This window comes from Eumetopias jubatus, unplaced genomic scaffold (assembly GCF_037043125.1).
Source record: "Eumetopias jubatus isolate StellerSeaLion01/CBP00866 unplaced genomic scaffold, mEumJub1_p1.0 scaffold_7, whole genome shotgun sequence".
Taxonomy (NCBI): domain Eukaryota; kingdom Metazoa; phylum Chordata; class Mammalia; order Carnivora; family Otariidae; genus Eumetopias; species Eumetopias jubatus.
The window spans coordinates 129131395-129149266 of NW_028274813.1; the positions used below are offsets into that span (position 1 = coordinate 129131395).

At 38.1% G+C, this 17872-nt stretch overlaps 1 protein-coding gene across 4 annotated transcripts in view; it reads left to right on the forward strand.

Annotated features, from left to right (window-relative positions):
* CHD2 (chromodomain helicase DNA binding protein 2) overlaps positions 1 to 17872 on the forward strand; it is a 134601-nt gene that overhangs the window by 17545 nt on the left and 99184 nt on the right. For 2 of the 4 annotated variants that reach the window (XM_088024952.1, XM_028122121.2), the window contains one exon: positions 244 to 376. In XM_088024952.1, the coding sequence (XP_087881078.1) occupies positions 315 to 376 (62 nt within the window). In that variant the 5' untranslated portion in view covers positions 244 to 314. Of the gene's footprint in view, positions 1 to 243; positions 377 to 3973; positions 4148 to 17872 lie in introns of those variants that run through there. The other 2 variants (XM_028122120.2, XM_028122122.2) reach the window with 2 other exon arrangements.

The following is a 17872-nucleotide window of genomic DNA, read 5'->3' on the forward strand; positions in this document are numbered from 1 at the left end:
ACAGAGATTGTTATTTGTATCCAGTGTGTTACTTTGAGAAACTTTCCTTATTGATAGTGATGATTCCCCCTGTTCGGTTTATCCGTTTTTGTTTTTTTTTAAGGAAAAAATAGAAATATTTTGTTTTTTGGTGCTTACCGCTGTTGTATTATAACAATATCGTTACATCGTCAGGACTTTGTTCCTGATAATAAAAACCATCGATAGAAGCTGGGACCTTACCTTTCTTTCAACTTTTGACAGTAAATACCTGGGCACAGGACTTCAAAGCAAACACAGATTCCCCCTCCCCCTAAATATTTAAGAATTAAAAGATGATGAGAAATAAGGACAAAAGCCAAGAGGAGGACAGTTCGCTACACAGCAATGCATCGAGGTATGAGCTATCAACTTTCTTCCTTTTTTCTTTTTTTTTGGGGGGGGAAACCTCAGCTTACATTGTTTACCTTGACAGACAGGGAAAGCTGTCTGTATTATTTTAAGTATTTTACTAATTTGGATTCGTTTTTTTAAAGCGTGACCTTGAGATTGCTAATATGCCACACCCTAATTTTTTGGTAGCAATTTATGAAAGTTGAGTTGTGACTTAAGGCCTCTTACAGCAGTCAAAAGGTAAGGTACCTTTATTCAAAGGGGCCTTTCCTGTAAACTATAGTTTTTCTGTTAATAAATTTCAGTTTTTAGGTTTTTGTGCTGTAGAAAAATGACCTTGTCGGTTTAGCCATTGCTGCATTGCACCATTTTACATACAAGGCAAATTTTTTCTTTGAAGAATCTAGGATACCCAAACTTGTAACTGAAGGCCATAGAGGAGCCTTGTGGTAGTAAATTATAGTAAATAGACGTTTGAGAAAGTTATATGAATGAAAAAATGTACATTTTTAAATGAAATTGCAAAAAGGACCCTTTGACTGATGCCTCTCAGTTTATGTTTTTACTTGACTCTATATTTCTTTTGATACTCTTGACATTTTAGGAAATTTTGATAAGATTTATCAAAACCTTTATACCATGGTTACAGTTCCTGCATTTATGAAATCAAACCTGTGATCACAGAAATACTGGAATACTCTTGTTATACTTCTCTTTTGTGTTTGTTACTGTGATTATATTGTATATTTTGCATTTAAAATATTTTAAGGTTTGCATTTATATGTTTATATTCAGACAGTGCTTTCTGGTTGGTAGATGTGTAGTATCTTATTCTTGCATTTTAGTTGTAGCAGCTTTAAATTTATTGATTTATTTTGACAGAGTCGCCTGGAATGCTTTATCTTCTGAAGCTTACAAATATACTGTTTGTTTAGATCATGATTTGTTTCACATTTGTTGGAGTATCTTATTAGTGACTAAGTAATAAAGCCTCTTAGACATTTTGTTGTATGATCTGTATATTAATTTTTTTAAAAGTACATATGAATGCATTTCTTGATGTGTGTTCTTATAAATTGTTCTGAATTTTACGTCCTACAGTTAAGGATGTGATTGGTTATGTGAGTTTCCCCCCCCAGTTTTGCTTTTACTTTTATAATTTTATAGAAGTAATATACTTTATTATTAGGTTAATTGAATTTGAAAGTTTTGAACTGGTTTATTAACAAATGTTGAAGTTTATTTTATTATACTTAATATATCTCAACCCTTTTAAAAATACCTTTCCAAATTCTTTTGTAAATTGAGTTGTCATACAGTTTGGACTGCTGTCTTTTGAACTGAATTGCCCATGTAATTATCTAGGTTTGATTTAGGACAGAAAACTTCTTCACTAATCCTAAGCTGATTTTTCTGAAAAGTAACGTCAATTTGAAGAAATAGGAGTCCCCAGGTGTATTTGACAAATTATTAAAGATTCAGTACCTAAAATTGTTACTCCCTTGAGTATGTATGATTTGCATAGTCTCACCTAAGTTTTGTCTTTCTTATGCAAAGTTTGTGGTTAACATCATTGATGAGACTGCCTTCTAATTTCAAAAATTAAGCAGTGTTGCCTTTTTTTTTTTAATTTTCTCACCTAGAAAACTATTTGGAAGTTGTCATGCATTTACTTATTGGCAGTGGGATTACAGCTTAACAAGGAAGCATGTACTGTACTTTTAAATGCATTTTGTTAAGTAGTTTCACATACCTGATGAATGTTCAAAAAAACTGAGAGACTCCTTGAAGATGGAGTTTTAAATTAGTTATCTGAAATTGCATACCTTAATACATGTACATAATTATGACATCACTTCCTTTTAAAATTGGACAGCTTAATGGCATGCTAGTGGTGTTTATTGTGGTAGATTGTTATTTTTAGGAAGCTAAAGTTCAGGAGACTTCAGGTACTAGTACTTGTTCCTTAATCTATCAGAATTTCTTCGTAAAGGACCTAGTTTCTATGGCACAAAATCTAGTGTTTAGGGAATACTACAAAAACCACTTTTGCAGCCCGAGCCACAAGAGAGGAAGGGAGGAGTGTTTGCAGGTCAAGTAAACTCTGTTCTGAGAATTAGTTTAAGGATCTGAAAGGCTTGAGTGCAAGTTTAGGTAAACCTGATACTTTACTGTTTTTGGAAATAAAGCAATGACTTTATAGTTACTATATAAAGTTTGTTATTCCTGTATTCTTTTGTTAATGCTTTAAATGTTACATGTTGTATACCCTGATTTCTGAAGATTAAAAAGTTCACTTTCAAAAATATGATTTTAAAATTCTTGATATATCTGTAAAGTTTCTAAATATTTAAAACAAAGTTTTAGTGAAGGACGTATATAGAACCGTATGCCACACACTTCTTACCTAAATAATTGGCAGTTTGGGGGTAACTTCAGTAATACTAAAGAATGGAGACAGGAGAGAAGGGAATGTGAATGGAACTGTGTGCACACAAAGAGTTCTGTGTGTTCTAGGACGCTGCGTTTGCAATTTTACCTAAAGAACTGAGACAGTATATTAAATTTATCTCTTAAATCGTCTGCCTTTGCACCAGATTATTTTGACAACCTGCGGTGTGGGCAAAATCTTCTGCTTTTTAATCAGCTTTTAGCAGTTATTCTGAAAGCCTGGGGCAAATTAGAAATGGCATAATGCAGTTGCTTGTGGACTGAACAGGCAGTTTTTAAGTGGCAGCCATTTTATGATGCTGATAATTCTTAAGAATCGGGACTTTTGAGAAGATTGAAAATCGAATGGAAACTTGAAATATCAAAACTACTCCCCCCGCCCCCCCCGCCAGCCTCCCCATTTTTGGTTCTCTGGTGCTAAAATAAAGGGCAGCTCGGTAGTTAGCGCAGGCAGCAGCTCTGAGCTCCTGGCATCTTGGTGCAGGTCCAGCTCAGTCACAAAATGGCTGTTCCTTTGTGCCGCAGCGCTGACAGACATACTGCATTGCACTGTGTACTCGCCAAACAGCAGGAAGTTGCCGTGCCGAGTTCAAAGGCCGGCCGGCGCCGGCGCCGGCGCCTGCTGCTGATTGGCTGTGCGCACGCTTGGTAACAGCGGGTCAACAGCGGCGGCCTCCGGCAGTCCCCGCCCCGCTACGTCAGGCGCGTCGCCTCGCTCCTGGGAGGAGCGAACGCAATGACGTTGGGCTGCGTGCGCAACCAGGGTGCTTCCTTTTCGTCTAGCGAGCCAGCAGCATCGGGGGGCGGGGGTAGAAAGGGGAAGGGAGCGGAGCTCCGGCTGGGACTTTCCGGTGGGCGGCCTCTTCCCGACCGATTTCGCCTCTGGCAGTCCTCTGCGCCCTTCCTTCTAGCCGTCCACACCCTGCAGCGTGTATTCCTTTGCCCATCCCTCGGAAGGGTATTCCTCTCAGGAGCGGCTTCTACTTTTGGAGAAAGTAAAAGGCGCTAATCGGAAACCTTCAAATCGAAAACCTGCCAGTTTTTACATTTTTTTCGCTTTCCTTTCTCATATCCTAGCGAGTCTTTTTTTTTTTTCTCTTTTTTTCTGTTCAGTGTGAAGAGATTAGTAAGCTTAATCATTGACCAAAACCTTTACACTGTCAGAGGAGATATTTTTGTTTAAAGTGAGACGTCCTAACGGTTATTACAGCTGTTGTCTAATCATGGCTCATAAACAAAGGGAAGATTATTTGAACTTGTCCCCGTGCATTTTTACTTGGTACCATACATTTTCTCAGTTGGCATTTGATGGAGGAAAACTCAGGTCAGTATGTGCAAAGTGATTTATTTTTTAAGATTACGGGATGAGTAGAAAAGAGCGTAGGAGTTTTCACTTAACTATAAATATTAACTTAACTTTAAAAGAATAACAATACAGCATTAAGCACCCATTACTATGCAAACAAGAGTTAGAAAACAACTCCTTTTAAGTGTTAATAGCACTTTGTTAAGGAACCGTGACTCCCCAAAACTTCGTTGATAGTGGAATGAATCACTTGGAAGAACCTTGGGAAATCTGAGATCCCCGATGCTGGAAATTTTAATTCGGTCCTGGTAAACTTGTTAAAATGCTGTGGTTATGCTCATGGTCTCTGTCTTATTGGGAAACCCTTGGCAAGGATTTCCGGTTTAAAAAAAATAATCCTAGTTTAGCAATGATGATTTCATTATTCAGTCACAAGTAATGAATTTAAGTATGAAGAAAAGGCTGTATTATGTTTTCCTACTGTACCCTGACAAAAAGGTGTGTGTGTTTTTTTTTTCCCCCTATCCTATTGGAGTATTTTAGCAGTAACAGTTGTCAGGTAGTTGGCCATATTTTAGATGTTTCTTATTGAGTGAAATATGTTAACTTCAAGAGAGGTGTGGATTGTAGGTAGAAAGATTTATCTGGGCATCTCTCTGAGTAAAGTTTAAAATTCACTGTAATAGTGGGTTTTGTAGGTTTGCTTAGTCTTGATTCTTTAGAAAGAATTCGAATATTTTATGGAAACTTTAGGTGAAACGATTTTTATTTGTTTTATAGACTTGGTTCATCAAAGATTTGATAAGAGATTTTTAAATTACATGCTCAGGTATAAATTATATATAAAAGAATTAGCCTTAGCGGTAAATACTTGTAGAACTTGACCATTAACTGGAATTTCAAACTCCAGAAATGCATTTAAAGCAGCAAGAATGAAGTTCTTTCTGTGTATTGAGATTGAATTCTGGTTAGTTGTATTAAATTTTTATTTTTTAAGAGATGTCTTTAAATTGCTAAGAACTAGGTTAAGAATTAAGTGGCATTGCATTCATGTTCCAGGATAAAAACTACTCAGTTGAAGACTTTTTTAGCCCAAAATAAAGATACCATTACTATATGCATTAAAGTGCATATTATGATAACAGCAATTTATTCATGAACTGTTTGCATGTCCCTTGGAGCCAGTGAACTTTTTAAAAGAACCAGAGTAAGCAGGCTTTTCATTTAGACTTCTGTGCATTTTCCTTCTGTGTGCAGAATGGCATGAAATGGCAAGAAAAGTGTTGATTTAATTTGTATTTTCTTTGGCTTTTAAAACCTAGTTTCCAATTGATATTTGGCACCTTGGAAATTAACATCTGTAAAGATTAAGTCCTCACGGGATCGTGATCCAATAGTATTTGATGAAGAATTTTGTGAAAGTTTTAGCAGGTTGTTTGAGAGGTGAATCTGGAAGTTTTGTTGACTTTTATCTGACAGTATCTGAACCTCACAAATTTTATTTATTTTTTTTATTTTGAGAGAGAGGGTGCAGGGGGAGGGGCAGAGAGAGAGGAGAGAGAGAATCTTAAGCAGGCTCCACACTTAGCGCAAGGCTCCATCTCACAAACCTGAGATCATGACTTGAGCGGAAATCAAAAGTCAGATGCTCAACTGACTGAGTCCCCCCACCCCCGGACACCTTTCACAGATTTTATAATTAATTTACTCCTCTCCCTTCCCTCCTACAGCAAATCCTTAACAATTGTGAGATAACTTCTTGAGGCCCCTGGGATTTCCAAACTCCCTATGCTTTCTCCTATAAAAACTTGTTCCTGACAAAAATTGAGTGACTGCTCTGTATGACACCTAGTAAATTTTTTGTTTATGAGCCTTTTCTTGTTGTTGTTTAAGGTCTGTTAGGTTCTTTCTGCAAGCCTTAGAACTCTGTTGGCTTTCTTTAGGGGTGGGGGTCACAGTAGTGAAGAAAGTTTTTTTTTTTTTTAATTGTCTAAGAATTATTTAGTATAGAAATAAATTATGCTGCCAAATTATGCTGGGTGCTTGTTATTATAGCTGAGCAATCGTCTCCTGTCTTCTAGCCTGCCCTGGCATTGAATTCAGATTTATACCTTAGCAGGATTGCTATTGCTTTGGAGCTTTAGTGTTATTAGTATAAAGCCAGAACGAAAAGTTGACTCAATCATCAAATACCCATCAAATACCAAATACCATCAAATTCCTAGACTTAAGGTTTATTGTATGTTTATTTTGTAATAAATTACTTAGTACAGTGTTGGAACACGTTGTTTATAGGTCTGCTATGACCTTTTCCCTTAAATAGTTTAAACTTTAATTGGTAGGGCAAGCCTGGGGACAGAGACCTTTCTAAAAAGTTTGAGTGCAGTTGAGGTGGGGAATGAGCCTTTGCTTTGTGAAATAAATCATGGAGAACCTAGATGTTGTGTGGAAGCCTTTCACGTTACATTTTGAAACAGTTCCTGTTTAGTATTTTTTCACGGTACATTTTGAAACAGTTCCTGTTTAGTATTTTATTAAGATATTTGGTTAGGGTCACCTTTTTTGGTTAATTCAGTGACATCATCTGGATTATATTCCATAATGAAAAGTACTTTAAACTCCCTTTACTGGAGAGTTCCCTTAGTTTGGGGAAATGGTGCAGATGAGCCTTGGCTAAGGCATCATTCTAAGGATGGTTCTGATTTTATCCTTTGGATTCAATTTAATGAGTTATTTTGTTACTTGTGATGTCGTTAACTGTTAACTTCCATACCTGGCAAGAGCTGTGTACCTAATACACACTAGTGCAATGTTTACCTGGATCCTGAAGTTTTTTTCCCCAATTTAAGCCTGTGAAGTACTCACTGTTTGGACTTGTGGGTTTCTCACTTAAAAATGTGGGTAATGATAATCTTCATTGGGTTATGAAGTTAAGTAATGTCTATAAAGTGCTTATTAGCAAAGAGCCTGTTAATTCAAAGTGCTCTTTAAATGTAAGCTATGAGTATTATTTTACTTCCAATGCTTTATCTTACTTTCTTCCCCCTCTTGAACTAAGTTCCTTGTTAAGAGCCAGATTGTCCCTGAGAGTGAGTTTGGTGTCCTGGCCTCCCACAAGAGCTCATTTAGGCCTAATTTAGGCCCCTTTCCCTCCAGCTGATACAGGAATCTGTCTAAATCATTCTAAAATGAAGGCAAGTCCCCTTTTAGTTAGTCGAAACCTTGGGTGTGTTTTCAGTTAATCCTCTCCTAGAATTTCCTTCTGAGGAAGCCAGCCTTTTGAAGGGAGTGTATGATTCTTTCTGGACCAGAACAGTTTCTTGTGTGAGTCACAGCCCAACTCTTGGCAGTCACACTGAGTAGGTGCCTTTTACCCCCTTCTGGAGCGAGTGATTATTGCCCTGATTTTCCCTGTCTCATTTCCCCTCTCAAGCTGTGCAAGAGTGAATAAGGAATCCAAGGAGCAGTGCTGTTTGGATATAGATGTAACCGCAGTAATATTTACAACCAGTGTCCAGTTGGCGGTGGCTTGCTTTTTAGTAATCCACCCTCACGATAGCACCATATATTTGACTTAGCATAATGCCCAAAGTCCACTTTATTTTGCTGGAACTGTAGTCTAGGTTTAAGATTTCTGTGTTGTTGGTTTTCTTAACGTTCTTCATTCCCTTTCCTTTTGGTTTGTGAGTGAGTTGAGTTCTATTACTTGTTCCTATAGCAGACCCTGGAGGGCGTCTTAAAAATACTCCAGTCCAGGGACGCCTGGGTCGCTCAGTCGGTTAAACGTCTGCCTTTGGCTCTGGTCATGATCTCAGGGTCCTGGATATGGCCCTGCATGGGGCTCCTTGCTCAGTGGGGAGTCTGCTTCTCCCTCTCCTGTGCTCTCTCTTTCTCTCTCACGCGCACTCTCACTCATTCTCTCAAATAAATAAAATCTTTAAAGAATACTCCAGTCCAACCCAGCTCCTTAGGATTGAGTTAATTTTCCAAAGCTTTCCATGCATTTTAAATGTGCATGTGTTGCCACATGTTTGCATGTGTTTTGAATCTGTTGACAGAGTACTCTTGTTGGATTCTTTTCTAACCGTTGATGTTCCTGTTGGGCGCCTCTGCCCCTTTAGGGCAGTTTTCCTAGCAGCTTGCCTTTGGAGGTCTGGAAGCAAAAGTGGGCGGGGTGCCGTTAAGGGTTGTTGTGTGTGATGGAGGAGGAACAGTTTCTGCATTAAAGGTCATGCCTGGTCCTGCAGTAGTGGTGTGCTGATGGAAGTTTTCGACCCCAGGATTTCTGAATTCTTGTCCTAAATGCTTTAAATTCTAGTGCTGTCACTTTCTTACTATAATTCTCCACTTAGCCCTTGTTAGATCCCTCAAAGTTTGGATTCCAGAATTGACTTTGAATGCAATTACATTCCATTCAGAATCCCCTTTCCCTCCAGCTGATACAGGTAACTGTCTAAAGCAGTGGTTGTGGGCTCTGCTGTGGAGCAGTTATTTAGAGTTGGTGGGTTGTGAATTGTCACCAGGATAAAAAAAAAAAAGGAACAGAATATGATAAACCTCAGAGAATGGCATTTGTATGGCTTATTTCTAAGTTCAGCAGTCCCCATAACTCTGGTTATCTTTCAGTTTGGATTTTATCATAAAGGAAAACAGCATGTGGTAAGAATTTTATGGGAAAATACTGGAGTAGATTTACACTCTTGACTACTTTGTGACAGGCACTACATTTTAAGGGTTTTTTTTTTTAAATCTGTATATTATTTAATGTGATGGTTAGTGTAGCAGAAATGCTAGTGACCTCGTTCTGGTTAGCCAACTCCCCAAATTAACTGTCACCGAGCTCTCTTCCTTTGAAAGCCTGTGGGTGGTCCTGCATCCTGCTGAGCTCTTTTATACCCATCCCATTGTGTTCCTTCACTGGAGTTGTATACATAACAAGGATTTGTAGTTACTTCTCAAATTTGTTTATGCTGGTTTTGCTGGTAATTTTGCATTTCAGTAACATACCAAACCAATGGACAAGATGATTGTGGGAGATATTTCAATGAAAACTAAGTTGTTTGCTTATAAAGACACAGTAACTGTCATTTATTGTGCCTACTGTGAGCCCGGAACTTGTTAGAACGAAGTCCTTTATATGTGTTAAGTGGGTAATCTTCACAAGCCTATGAGGTAGGTGTGATTACCATCCCTGTTTGCCAATAGAAAACTGAGGCATTGTGGGGCCCTATGAGAACATGGTAGAATTGGATTCAAACACTGGTAGGTTGGTTCCAGGGGTCACTTAAGCATCTTGTCAAAAGTTGCCATCAAATTAGATGGCTAAGAGGAAACTGTATGTAGGGGAAAATAGTACAAATCTAGAATTATCCTATACGTTGTTTCTCTTAAAAAACTGCATTTTAAAGAAACCAAAAACTCAAAATCTGAATGCATTGTAGGGTTGGTTGAAGCCGGAAACTCAGTGCTGCTCAAAAAGTCATCGTTTTGCATAAAGAATTTCTAGTTAATATGTGGCTGCTGAAGTGATTCCCATGAGGGTGCTTGGGGACTCACCAGGAAAGAAAGGTGGTTGGGAGGGGGAGGTACTGGAAATCTCAGAACAACTGTCCTTTTGCACTTTTAACTCCCATTGCTCCCTCCGCCCCCACTTTAGATTTGGCAATGGATTATGAAGACTGGGCTTCTAATTTGTTTTTTTGTTCTAAACTTAGTTCCCATACTTCCCAAATAGCTTTTGCATGAGAATCCATTGAGAATTTTTTTTTTTTTTAAAGGCCCCAAACCTGCTTGGATTTTAGGGGTTATGTAGTAGGGCAGGGGAGATCATTGGCATTGTCAGAGCATTCCAGGTGGGTCTGTTGTGTAGCCACGGTTGGAAACAGTTGTTCTGTAGACATGCTATGAAAGGAAAAAGCTCTTGATTGTGGTGGGTGGTGGGTGTTGAAAATCTTGAGTGTCTTCAGTTCCAGTAGAAGCTATTTGACATTCAAATAGAGCCAGTGGAGGGCTGGTAAGTTGTGACTTTGAGGGAGGCAAGTGATGGGTCAAATTCTCCCATTTCCCTTGCTTGATTTAAAAATTTTTTTTCCCTTTGAATTTAGCTTTATAGCATTTTAGGCATTTAAGTGCCCAAATTTACTTGCTAAGAGTCACTTTGAGTGCTTGTTAAACATATTCGCAGACTTTTCACCTGTAAGTTTGAATTCATTCGGGTTTGGGAGGTGCTCAGGAACCTGGTTGAACAACCACGGTTGTTTTTTCTGCTGAGGCTGTTTTGGGAAATAAGGGCTAATTGGGACAGGAATTTGGGTTTCTGTCTGCTTTTTTTTCTTTTAAGATTTTATTTGACAGAGAGGGCGAGAAAGAGAGGAGTACAAGCAGGGGGAACAGCAGAGGGAGAGGGAGAAGCAGGCTCCCCTCCCTGCTGAGCAGGGAACTTGATGCGGGGCTGGGATGATGATGACCTGAGCTGAAGGCAGACGCTTAACCAACTGAGCCACCCAGGCGCCCTCTGTTCTGCATTTTAGCTGTAAGATCTTGGGCAGGAACCTCTGAGCTTGTTTCTTTATCTTTTAAAAAAAGGAGAAAGGGTAGGTATGTGTCTCTTGTGGAAGTTAGAATTGAATAAAATAATGCTTCTGAAAGCAGTGGTTTCCCACTAGGGACATCCCCATCCCCGACTTTTGGCAGTGTCTGGAGATATTTTTGGTTGGGTCTGGGGTGCACCTGGCATCTGCTCGGTGGAGGCTAGGGATGCTGCTAAACATCCTATAACACGTACGGAACAGCCTCGCACAACAGATAATGAATTATCTGGCCCCAAATGTCAATAATGCCACGCTTCAGAAACTGTGGTCTAAAATATTTAGCAAAGTGCTTGCCACAGTGAATATTGGTTGTTACTAAGAAAGTTGGGAGTCGGGGGGTGCCTGGGTGGCTCAGTTGTTAAGCGTCTGCCTTCGGCCCAGGTCATGATCCCAGCATCCTGGGATCAAGCCCCCACATAAGGCTCCCTGCTCAGCGGGGAGCCTGCTTTTCCCTTTCCCTCTGCCTTTTGCTCTTCGTACTTGTGCTCTCTCTTTCTGTCAAATAAATAAATAAAATCCTAAAAAAAAAAACTCGGAGTTCTCAGCATTCCTATTGCTTTTCTGTGGCTTGATCCAGGGACCCCACTTATGTCCTATGACACTGGGCAGAGGTCATTTACTATTGAGGTTAGCATTCAGGCCTTTTAAACCTCTTTTGAATGTTGGACTTGCTACCTTATGGAAGTCTTAAGATTATAGCCTAAAAGTTAGTAAGGAAAGAGAAGTTTAAGACCCACAGGGCTGAAAGGAATTTGTGGTCAAATTAGGCCATCTGTCCTCAGGGCTCTAAAGTGGTCGTAAATTCACCACATGAGATGGTTGGTTATAGGAAGAGGGCCCCCCTGCCCCATGCCTCCTTTCACTACTTGGTGGGCTAGAAAGTTTTAATGTTCTTGTAGGATCCTTAGTGCACTGGCAGATTTAATTGGGTAGCTATTCGTGAAATGGTTATCTGGTATGTACCTCATCCAGGCTTTTTGCTCTAACTCACTTTTTCCTAGTGGTATATGTGCATGGGTGCCATTTGTTTGATGCTTCCTGAGCTATTTAGGACTACTTGGTGTTAACTGGTTAATGGGGGAACAGAGGTAGCATGATCAAGACAAGATGAACTTGGGCTCCAGTTGAGAATGTTAGGAGCATGCTTATTACAGGTGGATGTTTTTTCCCTTGTTGGCACTGAATTTCTGAATCTGGGAGGTGCTGATGAGACTTCACTTTTTATCCCTTGAAACTGTAAGCAGCATTTTTGTGTGCATTTTTTTTTTTCCTTTTCAGGTAAGAGGAGCCATGTTGTTACCAGTGTTTGAAGTAACTTCCTCTGCAGACCCCAGGAAGGTCTGCTCCTGAATACTGATCAATTCTGCAATATTAGAAACAGTCCTTTTTGAGAAATTCAGAAAAACTCAGAAAAATGCAAAGAATACAATTAAAGCTCTAAACAAATTAGATGTGGCTAAAATCCTATTTACCCCTTCTCTTTAGTCACCTTCATGAACTTGGCATATAAAAAGTTGGCATTTTAAAAATTACATTGTGTAATGTGTTTTGTGTTTTAAAAATCTAATAGTTTTGAAATTGCCGTGTTGATGTTTATAGATCTAATCCATTCCTAGTCTAACTTGTAGTTGATTGCATAGTATGAATCTACATTTATTTCCTTTATATTTTTGGTCTTTATGAGCAGAGCCATGAACATTTTTATACTTCCCCCTCCTGCACAAATTGAATAATTCGTCAGGTTATATATCCACAGATTGAATTGCATGATTCATATGGCTATTTTGAGGTTTACTGGAAAATGGCAAGTTGCTTTGCAAAGCCTCTGCCGATTGCTCTTTAAGTAACAGTGTTATGAGTACTATCTTGCCTATTTTCTCTGCATCACTTAGTATTATCATACATTTTAATTTCTGCAAAGCAGTTGAATGTGAAATAATCTGTTGTAATACACTTCTCAAATCACCCCTGAGGTTTAATTTCCTTTTCATAAGTTTTTCTGTAGTTGATGTCCCTTGTCCTTCTTCCAGTTTTCTATGGATTTTTCTTTGATCTGTAGTTCTTCTCATATTATATTGAAATTCCTCTTCTCAATCTGTTACTTGTCTTTTAACCTTGTTTATGTGTCTTGTGTATTCTTCAGAATGGTAGGACTTGAACTACCATTGGTGGAGGAGGTCTTAATAAAGGTCTTAAATGCAGGCAGTTCCATTTATTTAAGGAACTGCATCTAGTATTTATCAGTAAGAAACTCATGGTTTAATGATCTTTGCCTTTCCATCCTCCCAAAACACAAAGAAGTGATTGAGAAGGAGTTGCTATGCATTAACTGTGGGTGGTTCAGTGATTTAACTGAAGAAAGTATGCATGGTGGGGCAATGTGAATTCCATTCTGTGGGGCTGTGAGATGACATCATGTATATACAGTTGGGCTAAGCCTCTTCTATAAATAAGGATAATTTGTCTTGGTTTTTATAAAGATTTAGAGGAAAATTTGCATATGCCTGACACCTAAGTGCTCCATAAATATTACCTATTAAATCATTGATAGAATTTAGTCTGGAAGTAAGTTTTAAGGAATTTCAGTGTAGGTTGCTTTCTTGTTGTTGTTGTTGTTGTTTTTTTACAGATTTTGCTTTCACTGATTAAAAAGACCCATCCTCTGCCAAACAGTTCAGCCATTTTGTAAGTTTCAGAAAATAAACACTACCCCAAGTGCTGAAATGGCAGCTCTTGGGCAGAGGACCCACAGGCTTGCTTTTCTTTAACTGAACTGTTGCTGTGCTGACCTCTTGTGGCCATTCGGGAAACAGCGATAAAAAAAATTGAAAGGGGAACAATAGCTAATGCCACTTGCTTTCAAAGAACAGTTGTAAAATAAACTTCATCACTCCATTTTTGCAAACTTCAAAAAGGGTTTTGAAGAGATACCAAATCCTTTTCTATCCACAAGTGAAAAGAGGTGTTAAACTTTTTTTTTACAAGCCTTTATTTTCTATTGGAATCTAAAATTCCAGTTTTGGGGCGCCTGGGTGGCTCAGTCAGTTAAGCATCTGCCTTCGGCTCAGGTCATGATCCCTGAGTCTCGGGAAGGAGCCCTTGTGTTGGGCTCCCTGCTCAGCGGGGAGTCTGCTTCTCCTTCTGTACCCCACCCCGCTCATGCTATTTCTCTCTCTCTCAAATAAAAAAATCTTGAAAAAAACAAAATAAAATTCCAGTTTTGATGAGTCCCTTTTGTTATTTTTTACAGTGTATTTCCTGTGTTGTGATTGTTCAGCCCTAAATTACAAGACTTGTTTGCAAATTAGATTTTGAGTAATTTTAAGATTCACTTACTTTTCATGAGGATTCTATATATGTGATGGATTCCTGAATATTCCATTTTTAATTGCTTTATCACTGTCGCCTTTGGAAATCAGGTAATTTTATGACTCTTTGGTTAGGTGAAAGCTTAATTAAAGGACTCCCCTCCCACCCCACCACTAACTCGGTTTGACCCATTTAGTCGAGCCTTGTGGATTTTCCACATCTGGTCTAAATCAGCATCACAAGCTACAATTACGTACTGATAATGATTTAGTATTATGATTAGGCCTTAATAACAAATCTGTATAATATTTAATCCTGTCTTTTAAGGGAATAGATTGTCAGTGATTTAAATGTGGAGGTATTTATAGTTTTTTTTGTTTTTAAATATTTTTTTACCTTTTTAAAAAAATACTGCTTTTCTATTTTAACATTTAGGAATTTGCCCTCCTAGGAGAGAAGTATGCAAATTAATTGAGTTACACCTTTATTAAGACTTTTTTCTATTAAAGGAAGTATCAGATTTACTTTGTCCAGTTGTATTGAGGAAATAATTGGCATATATCACTGTATAATTTTAAGGCATATAGTGTGGTGGTTTAGTTTACGTATACTGTGAAATGATTACAGTAGCGTCCATCCATCCATCTTCTCATACCGATACAGTAAAAAAAAAAAAAAATTTTTTTTTTCTTCTTGTAATGAGAACTCATAGGATTTACTCTCAACTTTCCGATATATCCTACAGCAGTGTCTGTAGTCATCATGTTGTATGTTACGTCCCTAGTACTTACCTGTCTTACAACTGGAAGTTTGTACTTTTTGGAAATACCTTCCTTCGTGACCCTTATGTCCAGTAACTACCAGTCTAATCTCTCTTTTTTTAAACAAGTTTTTAAAAAATGTTACTAGTTTATTCTTTTTTTAGATTCCACAGATAAGTGAGACCATATGGTATTTAGTATTTGTCTGTCTTAGATTGTTTCCATGTCTTGGCTATTGTAAGTAATGCTGCCATGAACATGTGAACATGCATATGTAGGTATCTTTTTGAGTTAGTGTTTTTGTTTCCTTTGGGTATATTTCGAGAAGTGGGATTGCTGGGTCATAGGATAGTTCTGTTTTTAATTTTTTGAGTATCCTTCATACTGCTTTCCATAGTGACTACCAGTTTACAATCTCACTAGCAGTGGATGAGGGTTCCGTTTTGTCTACATCCTTGCCAACCCTTGTTTGATCTCTTGTCTTTTTGGTGATGGCCATTCTAAACAGGTATGAGATGAATCCTCATTGTGGCTTTAATTTGCATTTCCGTACTGACTAGTGATGTCGAGCATCTTTTCATATACCTGTTGGTCTTTTTTTTTTTTTTTAAGATTTTATTTGTTTATTTGACAGAGAGAGACACAGTGAGAGAGGAACACAGGCAGGGGGAGTGGAAGAGGGAGAAGCAGGCTTTCCGCTGAGCAGGGAGCTCCATGTGGGACTTGATCCCAGGACCCTGGGATCATGACCTGAGCCGAAGGCAGATGCCTAACGCCTGAGCCACCCAGGTGCCCTGTACCTGGTGGTCTTTTGTATATCTTCGGAGAAATGTCTCGAGGTCCTTTACTCATTTTTTAATTTTTAAATTCTTTTAAAAAGATTCTATTTATTTGTCAGAGTGAGTGAGTACAAGCAGGGGTAGCTGCAGGCAGAAGGAGAAGTGGGCTCCCGGCTGAGCAAGGAGCCCGATGCAGGACTATCCAAGGAACCTGAGATCATGACCTGAGCCACCCAGGCATCCCTAACTTGTTAATTTTTTAAAAAAATATTCTATTTGAGAGAAAGAGGGAAAGCGTGTGCCTTTGTGCATGAGGGGGAAGCAGAATGAAAGGGAGAAGCAGCCTCAATCCCAGGACCCTGAGATCGTGACCTGAGCCGAAGGGAGCCACCCCGGTGCCCCATTGATTTGTTAATTTTTAATGTATTTGTTTTTTGCCATTGAGTTGTTAGGAGTTCTTTTCTATATTTTTGATACTACTTATCAGATATATGATTTGCAAATATTTCTTTTCCCTTTTGTAGGTTGTCTTTTCACTTTGTTGGTGGTTTCTTTGGCTGTGCAGAAGCTTTTTAGATGTAGTCCTACTTGAGTTTTTGATTTTGTTGCTGGTACTTGAGATGTCATATCCAAAAAATCATTACCAATTACTGTTAAGGAGCTTCCTTTCTATGTTTTCATCTGGGAATTTCATGATTTCAGGTCTTAAATTTAAGATTTTAATCTGTTTTTACATTAATTTTGTGAGTGGTGGAGGATATGGGTCCAGTTTGATTCTTTTACATGTGGATATCCAGCTAGTCCAGCACCATTTATTGAAGAGACAGTCTTTTCTCTGTTGAGTTTTCTTGTCAAATATTAGTTGATTGTGTATGCTCGGGTTTATTTCTGGGGTCTCAGTTCTGTTCCACTGATCTATTTTTCTGTTTAAATGCTAGTCCCATACTGTTCTGATGCCTGTAGCTTTATAGTATAGCTTGAAATCAGGAAGTGTGATGCCTCCAACTTTATTCTTTTTTCTCAAAATTATTTTGGCTCTTTGGGGTCTTTTGCAGTTTCATACAAATTTTAGGATTGCTTTTTCTCCTTCTGTAAAAATTACCATTGAAATCTTGATAGGGATTGTATTGAATCTATAGCTGGCTTTTGGTAATGGTGACATTTTAATAATACTTTTCATACTTATGAACATGGGATACTTTTCCATTTGTGTTGTCTTCTTTTAAGTTTTTATTTTTAAGTAATCTCTACATTCAGTGTGGGGCTTGAACTTAATAACCCTGAGATAGAGTCGCACGTTACACCAGTTGGGCCTGCCAGGCACCTCCCATTTGTGTCATCTTTTATTTTTTTCATTAATGTCTTACAGTTTTCAGAGTAGAGATCTTTCACCTCTTCAGTTAAATGTGTTCCTAAGTATTTTATGGTTGGTGATGCTATTGTAAATGGGATCAATTTCTTTGTTTCTTTTTCAGAAACTTTTTTAGTGTAGAGAAATAATACTGATTTTTGTATGTTAATTTTGCATGCTACAGCGTTCCTGACTTCAAGGATTAGATCTAACAGTGTTTTGTTTGAGTCTTTAGGATTTTCTCCGTATAAAATCATGTCATCTGCAAATAGAGATAACTTTACTTCTTTTTCAGTTATGTTGTATTTCCTTTTCTTGCCTGATTGCTCTAGCTAGGACTTAACAGTACTGTGTTGAATAGGAGAGGTGAGAGTGGGCACACTTGCCTTGTGCCTCATCTGAGAAAAGCTCAGCCTTTTCACCATTGAGTATGACATTAGCTGTGGGAAGGTTTTTTTCTTTTTTTTAAACACTTTGTTTTTTCCTGAATATTATTTTAAGTCTGTTATATTTAATAAGTCATTTATATTTAAAGTCATATTTGACTTGATAGTTTCAGAAATAATTTAAAAAACAGTCTTTCATTCAAATCTTAGCTCATCTTGTGTAGGATTGGGGTACTTCCATGCTTTGCCTTGCATTTGGTTCTTTTGTCTGGATTTATTATCAACCGTTTTAAATGTTGAAAAGACTGATACTTACATAATGAACAATTGTGAACTCACCACTCATCTTCAGTCACAAAACATCATCAATATCATTATGCTCTGATCACATCTGCTTCCCTCAACTCTAGAGGTAAGTACAGTTGTGAATTTGGTGTTTATTTTTTTAGAGGTTTGATTTTCATACTAATTTTTCTTTTTGAAATTACACAAGTAGTTCATCCTATCCATTAGTATACTTCAAATAACTCATCCAACAGAATAAACCACTGTTAACAGTTTGGTGAT